The sequence below is a fragment of the Meriones unguiculatus genome, chromosome 14 (assembly GCF_030254825.1).
Source record: "Meriones unguiculatus strain TT.TT164.6M chromosome 14, Bangor_MerUng_6.1, whole genome shotgun sequence".
NCBI lineage: Eukaryota > Metazoa > Chordata > Mammalia > Rodentia > Muridae > Meriones > Meriones unguiculatus.
The window spans coordinates 29,978,207-29,987,895 of NC_083361.1; the positions used below are offsets into that span (position 1 = coordinate 29,978,207).

The window sequence follows — 9,689 nt, forward strand, 5'->3', positions numbered from 1 at the left end:
TGGTTCAAAATACTCTAAGGTCTTCCAGCTTCATCTTTCTGTGATGCCACGATTTTTTCTTCATTTGGTAGCTTTTGAAAGTGCTCCATAGCTAGTTCTCTGGCCAGCCACCCACTGCTGCAGCAGCTCACGCTCTTGTTTCATCTTCTCCCAGTCCTCCTTCTCAGACACTAGGGCTCTGCACTTGGTTGGAGTAGTACTGAACTGGAATTAAAAGATTGAGGGGAAACTGTTTTCCTCTCTGCTCTGTGCCCTGCAAAAGAGAGGTGGCAGCCGTGTAGACTGCTAAGATCGGTATTACTATTATGTTGCTGGGTTCATGAGTGGAGAGACTGCAGAGTACTCTGAGATGGAGTTCAGTTGGGAGTTGGGTATATTTAAAGCTGAGCCTGCAGATAGGCTTGGTTTCTCTTATTGGGTGGTAACCTGGGAAGAGTGAGAGCCAGGCCAACATTTGAAGCAGCCCCGGAGCTCTGCTGGCAACAGTGCAGCAGGAGCTGTAATCATTCCAGTATGCTCGGAGCAGGTCAGGGTCCCTTCCCTCAGGTGTGAGAGATTCCCAATTCCCACCAGCACCTCTATGGCTTCTCTAAACAGTGATTCCGTACCACATTTTGATCGTACCAAGCAAGAAGCTGGGGGGCTCCATGTTCACCGCCAACCCATGGATCTGTATATCTGGAGAACTGGGTGAAACACAGATCCTGCAGATCCCTAGGAATGTACTTGAGATGACTTTTGAGGTATGTGATGTTCGGGTGTTCCAACCCAAGGCTCTGTGGGGACTCAAGTTTGTAATAGCTGCTGTAGGATGTCATGGAGGCCTTGTTCACAGCTTGGTGTTTCAGCACAGTGGACCTGTTCTGAGTCAGTCTGAGGCCAGGACCAGGGCTGACCTGAAGGGAAGAGTCTACACCCTGTACATAGTCACTGACTGGAAGGGGTTTATTTGTCAAAACTCATATACTTTCTTGCTCTAGGGTGCGTAAAGGGGTTGGGCAGAGTGTCTGGAATTCCCCAGAGTTCTTTCAGCTGTTACACACAGTTACTTGTTAAGCCTCAGGACCAACCTGGAGTAGTTCCACCCCAGATCCTGGTCTTCCTCTAAGGCCAGCATGTGCTTTCTCAGCCATGAACTGCCTAGGACACAGTGGGGGCTGGCAGACCTAGCAGTAAGTGGGGTTGTGAGCTCTGTCCTGTAGATGCTAAGCCAGGGGCAGGCAGCCAGTCAGACCTGTGCCTCTAAGGATTGCCACTCTTTCCTCCTTCTTTTCTGACCTGGCTCCTTTTCTTTACTCCCCTAGTGCCAGAACCTGGGGAAGCTCACCACTGTCCAGATTGGCCATGATAATTCTGGGCTGTATGCCAAATGGCTTGTGGAGTATGTGATGGTCAGGAATGAGATCACAGGACATACCTACAAGTGAGTGACCCTAAGTGTGCACCCGAGGGCTATCTTTGGTAATTGAGTATGAGCTTCTCAAGGAGCCTTTTAAGGTTTGATAGTAGAGGTAATTTCCTTTTGGCTCTGCCTTGTATACTTGAAAGATACAGGATGGTTTCCAACCTAGTAAACATATCTGACATTGCTGGACACGTGTCCTAGGCCGCCCAAGCCACTTAGGTAGTTCTGGTGATAATACACTGTGGAGCAAAGTGAGCCTGGGAGCCCCTAGTCTGGTTTTGTGACCTGTGCTCTTGGATTGGCTTTGTTGATGGCACTGCTGAGCAGCAAGGGAGAATGCTGGAGGAATGAGCAGCTCTCACAAGCCATTGATTTACCTCTAGGTTCCCATGTGGCCGATGGCTGGGGAAGGGTATGGATGACGGAAGCCTGGAACGCGTGCTCGTTGGGGAGCTGCTCACTTCCCTACCTGAGGTTGATGAGAGGCCTTGTCGGACTCCACCGCTTCAGCAGTCCCCCAGTGTCATCCGGAGACTTGTAACCATCTCACCCAACAATAAGCCCAGTGAGTAGGAGGGAAGTCTGGGAATTTGCAGATTTCTGAGAGCCATGGCCCCAGTCTGTGCAGCTGTCCCAGGAGCCACCACTGCTGACAAAGCTACCTCCTCTCTTGATTATCGTGTGTTTGTGGCCCTTGCCTTGGAGACCTGGAAGGAATGTCTGATGACCTATCTTATTTTTCTGTGTTCCTGTCTGTCAGGGAGAGGATTCATTTCTGGCCTCCTCCTTCCTGGTGACTATTCACAGGCAGTCATGGCTCTTTTAAGGAAAACAAGAATAGTGAAGTGGAGAGTAAACCAGGCCAGCATCTCATAGAGACAGAGCTCTCTTAGCTTTGACTTTGGCCCCTAAGAGGGGAAAAAACTCTCTTTGGGAAGAGTCTCTGCTTCTTGAGTTCTCACTATCCTGCTTCTCCCATGACTATTCCCCATGTCCTGAAGTCTCCTGTTGGTAACCTCTGAGATTGATGTCTACTTGGTTTTCTCAGAGCTGAACACTGGGCAGATCCAGGAGTCCATCGGGGAGGCGGTCAATGGCATTGTGAAGCATTTCCATAAACCTGAGAAAGAGGTGAGCCTTCCTGCCCTCCAGCACAGAGCCTTCTGAGTAAGACAGAGTCATCTTGATATTGCAGTTACCTTGTTACACTTTGCAACATCCTGTGCTATGGCTAGTTCAAAGTCATCAACAGGTCTGCTGGGATATCCCAGGCTAGCCTGCAACTCATTATGTAGCCCATCTTGGTCTCCAAGTTGTGGCAATCTTCCTTCCTCCTCCTCCTAAGTGCTGGTATTATAGGCACCTCTTACCATGCCCAGTCAGAGTCCAGTTCAACATATGCCTTGCCTACTTTGGGATGGGCAGACTCCTTACCCAGAAGCCTTTGCCTCAGTTGTTTTCCCACCATATTGTTAAGTAAGTGGACTCTAGGGTCCCCCTGTAAACACAACCTCTTCCTGTCTTTTTCTGGATTTGTTTGTGTCTACTACACTGGCTTTGTACCTGCTGGTAAGTCTCCTGTGTGTGACCCCACTCCATCACATGCCCTTCAACAGGTCTTCACTGAAAGAGAGTGCCAGCCACTCTGGTTGGTACTGGACAACAGACAAAAGCCTTGTGGTCATTTGTGTCCTCCTGGCCTGGCTGTGGGTTTAAGGGTGTAGTGGTAGGAGGGTAGCTCAGCTGAGCTCTGCCTGTCACTTACCCTGTTTTCTTTCTTAGCGTGGCAGTCTAACACTGTTGCTTTGTGGAGAGTGTGGTCTCGTTTCTGCCCTGGAACAAGCTTTCCAACATGGATTTAAATCACCTCGGCTCTTCAAAAATGTCTTCATTTGGGATTTCCTGGGTGAGCTGCTCTAGGGTTCAAGAGTAGGAAAAGACTAGCATATAGATAATGAAGGTCTCTTCTGTAGCATGTGGTCTAGCTGTGGAAGCCAAATCAGGCAGTTAGGGCAGCTGCTTGTTTACCCTGGTTTTCCTGAAGGGAGCGACAGGAGTGCCCCAATACCATGCTCATGCTTTGTGAACCCTTACCTCCTGAGAACTTGACAGAGATTCCAAGCTTCTCTCGTCTAGAGCAGGGTTAGCCCCAAATCTTTACCTTCTGTCCCTATAGATCCAGAAGGACAGTTGAGAGTATTGGATCCCAAACCTTGTGTGGTTCCCACTGGAGAATTTTATGTCGGAGACAGTCCTCAGAGCTTTCTTGTTTCTTCAGACCAGGGAAAAAGACCATATTTAGGACTACATAAATAAATTTTAAAACTAGGGATTATTTTTAAATATGCCCATGTTCACTGACATGAGTATACTTGCTTTATTCTCATGAGGTTGACTATGTGGGCGTGGAGACTGCCACAGCAGGTGGTCTGTAGGACAGGTTTTGAGGAGCCATTGGCAAAACTTTCCTGCTCTTCACAGAGAAAGCACAAACCTATTATGAGACGTTGGAGCAGAGTGATGTAGTCCCAGAGGAAAATTGGCACACGAGGGCCCGCGACTTCTGCCGCTTTGTCACTGCAATCAATAACACGCCCCGGAACATCGGCAAGGATGGCAAGTTTCAGATGCTGGTGTGCCTGGGAGCCAGGTACTGCAGGGCCCCAAGAGTGTATGGCAGCCAACAGTCACGTGCTGCAATAGGTCTGTCATGCAGGGTGGGCATTGGCTGCTGCCCAGGTACCTTAGAGGGTTTTTTAGGCTATTTATTTTCTTCTTTATCTTGAGTGTTTGTGGGGAACTGTGAAGTAGAATGTGCATCATTAAAGATAGAGGCCACATTTTGACAGGAAGGTTCAAAACTACCCCTGTGGGAAATGGAACTAAATATGTATAGTTATTCTTTGGTAAACATTTCAATGTCCCAGGCCTTATGGAAAGTGGTAGGAAGAAAGCTAAGCTGGGAAAAGTTTGTCATGTTTAAAAACCAAAGATGGCAAGTATTCATCAAACTTCCCCTGGTAAGATGTGCTGAAACCCTAGAGAGGAGAGAGTCCAGAGAAGGCTTCAGGGAGGAGGTGGTAGAATGAGGGAGGGGCAGTAATAGGAAGCTAGGGGCATTCAAGACCTGAGATGGAGACAATTCCTTCTGTATTAGGACTGCATTGTTAATGAGAAGACTGAAATAATGTGGGTCTGATATCATGGGTAGGATGCATCAGAGCAGACAGCACACTGAGAGAGCATGGAGGCCAGTCAGACTGGAGGCAGGGGTATTCAGGTCATGTGGTTGTTACATATAGGCTCTAAGATGAGCGCATCTATAACCCCAGCTTCTGGGAAGCTAAGGCAGGATTGCTTAAGTCTAGAAATACAAGGCTATCATTAGCAACGTAGTGAAACCCCCATCTCAGAACACAAAAGTAGAATAATGAGGTTCTGGAGAGAGATGGCTCAGTGGTTAAAAGCACCTATTGCTCTTGCAGAGGACCCAGGTTGGGTTCCCAGCTCCCACATGGTTATTCACAAAAGTTCCAGAGGATCCAACATCTTCTTTTGCCTTTCACTGGCATTGTGTGGAGGTGGTGCTGTCATAAAACTAAACCTCTTTGCAATAGTACTGGTACATGGGAAGTGTCATATGTTGTAGCACTTCCTGGTGGTGTTAGCAGTGGGGACAAGACTGCTCTGGGGCCTCTGTTGGAAGGAGGGGAGCCTAGTAACTGAGGAGCACTATTTTTAGTGCTAAAGTTATCTAGGGAGATGAAGGAGGTGGAGAAAGAGGAAGGTGACAGGCATAATTGTGGGTTGTCCCAGGGCTAGGCAGTGGAAAATGAGATCCTTTAGAGACCGAAGTAGGGCTCTGGGGGAGGTGCCAGCTTCTTCATCTTCAGACTTAGTTCAAGGATTCCCCTTTGGCCTTGGCCTGTTTCTCTTTCTTTTCCCTTGCTTTGACCTGCCTGGACCATTCCCCCCCACCAGAGATCACCTTCTACACCACTGGATTGCCTTGCTGGCCGACTGCCCCATCACTGCGCACATGTATGAGGACGTGGCACTGATTAAAGATCACACACTTGTTAATTCCTTGATCCGAGTGCTGCAGACCCTGCAAGAATTCAACATCACACTGGAGACGTCCCTGGTTAAGGGCATTGACATCTGACTTCCCAGCACCAGCGAGCAGCAGGACCTAGAAAGACTCCCTGCAGCTATTCCTCTTCATCCCAAAGGGACCTGAGCAAGCTGTGAGGGACAGAGAGGAGATGTGTACTTACTGTAAAAAGAAAACTAGAGGATTTTTGGAAAAAAAAATAATCTATTTTAGAGTTTATTTGCTGACCTGCTTTTTACACACTTTCATGTGAAAGAGTGTCAGGAAGAAGGGGCGAGGTTGGCACTGCTTGTTTTGAAGCTGGTGCCTCCCTTGCACGGCCACGCGCTGGGAGCCTGTGGCCTCCTGGACTGAGCCTGCACACACGTGTGGGGCTGTTCCTCATGCTGCCCCGTCACATCGATGAGGCCATTCCACATCGTTTTTTAAACTAATGTTTTCTATATTAACATTATTCTGGGTGTCTGGCTGTCACGGGCTATGCACAGGTGTGTGAGCGGGAAATCCCGTGCTCCAATCAAAGGGATTTTTAGCAGTGCCTCTGATCAAGCACTGCAGAGTCAGCTCCACATCTGTTTCCCCCTTCCCTTTTTTTTTTTGTCAGTATTATTTGGGAAGGAGACATGCCAGGACATGTCATTGTGCTGCCCTCATGCAGAAAATCATGTTTTCCTGTTGGCACAAAGTTGCACAGAAGTAAACATGAGCATGTTTTAACAGGTTTGTCTTTTCTTCATCTATCTTATTTATTTAACCTGCCATTGTGTGTTTCAAGTATTGTTTTTCTTTTTCTTTTTTTTCTCTTTAAGAAAAGGGAAAACTTGTCACAATCTAACTGGCTATGTTATTACTGTTAAATTTATGTTGTTTTGCAACTTAGAAACCAGCTGCAATATGGCCCACTTAATAAAACACCTGAAACAAACCTCACTGCTCCATGGCTTTCTTGGGTGTGTGGATTGTGAAGGGTGCAGTGTGGCCTGCCTGAGGACCAAGCTGTGCATCTCTGTCTCTGGCTGGCTAGGGTCTGTGGACTGCTGAGGATGACCCCAAGGACCTATGTTCTTGGACCATCCCTCTCTGGTGCCCAAGGCTTTCATAGCTAATTCAGTCAGCTGCTGAAGAGGAATGTGGAAAGGCTGTTCTTCCACTGCTCAGAGGGAGGAGACTTGCCATGCTAACAAAGACTATAGATTGATTGATGGTACTGGGCCATTTTTTGAGAAGGGTGGGGAGACTGAGTGGGCATAAAACACAGGTGGTCCATTAATATATGCAGAGTGTGTGTATGTGTGTTTGGGAGGGCCTGTAAAAGCCCTTTCTCTAGTGAAGTGTTTGCTCTGTCAGGCATGACAGTGGGAGAGCCTTAGGACCCTAGTAACCAGCTGAATTTTTCTCCTTCCTTCCTTCCTTTCTTCCTTCCTTCCTTCCTTCCTTCCTTCCTTCCTTCCTTCCTTCCATCCTTCCTTCCTTCCTTTTTTTTTTATTTTTTTTTATTTTTAAGACAGGGTTTCTCTGTGTACCCTGACTGCTTTGTAGACCAGGCTGGCCTTGAACTCAAAGGTCTGCCTGTTTCTGTGCAGGGATTAAAGGCATGTACCACCATGCCTGGCTAAGCGTTTGTTTCAATCAGACTCCTTTGGCAGAATGTGTCAGAAGCATGGCCTAAGCAGTGAGAGCCCTCAGGCCAGGCACTGTCCTTTTCTGAGTTTGCTCGGTTCTGCATGTACTGCTCTGCTCTCTCTTTGCCCACTGCCTGTAAATTTTGCAGTGTGTACTTTGGGAGGCACCTACTATGATGTTTTCCCCAACTCCCCAGGCTGTTGTTGCCCTTGTCTCCCTTTGGCCCTGCAGAGAGCTTGGAAGACAGTGCAGATACAGTTTCTTGATTGGTACTTCCAGCCTCGTATTAGGCACCCCTGGACTCCAGCACATCTCCATCTGACAGCCTGGGAGTGCACAGGATGCATTTGCAAGAGATAAGGAAAAGGAGGCTCTAGGTGAGCCACACTGTGGTGTCCTGCCGGTAGGGGGCGTGAGCAGGCTACAGACTGAGACCTCAGTTCCTTTGCCAGGTACTGTGTCTAGAGTGCAGAGGGAGAATTTTTGGCTTCCTGAAAAGGGTAGCATGAGGTTCAGCTGTATGTGTGCACGTTGTGAGTCTAAGCCGGGGCACACCTAAAACTGGGGCTTTGTAGGCACACTGCAAAGCAAGTGTAGATTATCCTAAGTTTGGGAGGAAACCAAGGCCTGGAAAAGTTAAATTCCTTGCCCAGGGCCACAGAGCCTATAAGTAGTTTGTGGTTGTTAGAGCAGTCTTAACCCCAGCTTGTGGTTTCCCCCCTAACAGCTACTCCCTTGTCTGAGCGAGCGCTCTACACGTTATGATTTTAGAGAAACCTGCCCTGACTGGCTCCATTGGTCACTTCATTTCTTCTTCCTCTCCTTATAAGCATTACCCTGATTTATTTGTTCATTCTGAGTGACAGCTCTATAAAGGAGAGACTTTGTTCACTAGATTGTGCCTGGCATATGGTAGGAACCCAGTAAGTGTTTGGAATAAGTGATGTCATTGGTCATTGGATGCAGATTGAGGGCAAGCTGCAGAATTTCCCCAAACTTCAGAAGCAAGTCAATAATAGTATCTGCATCCTAGAGATGCTGTAAAGGAGAAATATGTCAGGCATGGGCCAGTGACATGGCTGAACAGGAAAGGCTGGTGGCCTGCGTTTAGCCCTAGGGCCCACATGATAGAAGGAGTTATCCTCTGATTTCCACACATGCCCTATGGCCTGAATTTGTATGTGTATGCACACACACAAGTCAGTGTAATGAAAAGAAATGTCAGGTGTGTGCCAGTGTCTGCTGTTGCTGTCATCCCATCCTTTCCTGACATAGAAGATGACTGAAACCCAGAGGTGGGAGTGTGACCCCAGGGAGGATGTGAATTCACTGCGAGCTCTGCTCTGGGTAGCAGGGAGTGGACCTTGCATGCTTCGAGACAGCAGGAGTGAAGAATTGTGAAAGTACCAGTGGGTGGGAAGCCTGGGGCAGGTCAGAGGCCAGCCAGCAGAGGGGGGTGGCTGACAGGTAAGGAAGGGCACCCATCAAATGGATGCTCAGGATCTGTGGACTGCTGTGAATTTCCCACATGCTTCACAGCCGTCACAAGGCAAGGACTGGCATTCCCAGCACATAGTTCCACCCCATGAATGGCACCATTGCTCTCGGACCTTCTTGTTTCATGATTGAACTGAGAAACAGAAACTCCAGGCCTGAATGCTGCTGCAGAGCTGGGTGGCATGAAGGTAAGCGTGTGCCTACAGTATCATGTTTCAGGTCACGGATATACTTGTAACTGAAGGGTCTGGTTGAAGAGTGTACCCGTGAGGAGGTCACAGGACTTAGGAGAGTGTAATATTGTTTGGGCAGCCAGGGAATATGTTGTTGTCTTGGTCTTATTGCTATTGCTGTGATAAAAACAACTGACAGAAGCAATTTAGGGGGAAAAGGTTTATTTAGTTAGGTTATAGTTACTGTGGGGAAGTTAAGGTAACAGGAGCTTGAAGCAACTAGTCATAGCGCAGCCACAGTAAAGGGAAAATGAATGAGTGCCTGCACGCATGCCAGTGATGCCCTCACTCTTTCATTCAGTGTAGGATCCAGCCCATAAGATGGTGAGTCTTCATATCTCCAATCAAGTAAGAAAGCCCCCACAGAGTGTCTTCCCAGACAATTCTAGATTGTGTCAAGTTCACAATCAAAAATAATCATCACAGTCCCTTTGTCTTCCTTCAGCTCTTAGGAGCTAAGAACCTGAGCCAGCTCTCACAGTGTCTGTGGGATGAAGGTGGAGCAGGCCTAACCTTAGGCAGTGGTTCTACAAGGCAGATATGTATAGCAGCCAGACCTCAGCTGTACATTCTGGTGAGGGAGTCCGTGGCCCCGGTCAGCCCTGAGCCTTTGCTGAGAAGGCGGGTGTGAACGTGTGTCTTAAATTAGGGTTTTCTGCTGCTTCTAAGAGCTGACTATGCTGCTGTGAATGTCTCTTCCTACTTGTTTTTTATCATCGCCAGAATGAGGGAGGAATGACGTAAGAGAGCACGCTCATCTCGTAGCTCAGCTGTATCCTTCCTGGAGCTTGGCAGGCAGGCCGCTGTGGCAGCCCTG

At 48.2% G+C, this 9,689-nt stretch overlaps 1 protein-coding gene across 3 annotated transcripts in view; it reads left to right on the plus strand.

Moving 5' to 3' along the window:
- The window catches only part of Dennd5a (DENN domain containing 5A), a 70,295-nt gene extending 63,851 nt beyond the window's left edge, over positions 1-6,444 (plus strand). For 2 of the 3 annotated variants that reach the window (XM_021636248.2, XM_021636249.2), the window contains 7 exons: positions 598-743; positions 1,305-1,423; positions 1,789-1,970; positions 2,454-2,536; positions 3,188-3,311; positions 3,887-4,055; positions 5,387-6,444. In XM_021636248.2, the coding sequence (XP_021491923.1) occupies positions 598-743; positions 1,305-1,423; positions 1,789-1,970; positions 2,454-2,536; positions 3,188-3,311; positions 3,887-4,055; positions 5,387-5,570 (1,007 nt within the window). In that variant the 3' untranslated portion in view covers positions 5,571-6,444. The remainder of the gene's footprint in view (positions 1-597; positions 744-1,304; positions 1,424-1,788; positions 1,971-2,453; positions 2,537-3,187; positions 3,312-3,886; positions 4,056-5,386) is intronic. The other variant, XM_021636250.2, reaches the window with a different exon arrangement.
- Positions 6,445-9,689: the final 3,245 nt, after the last annotated feature.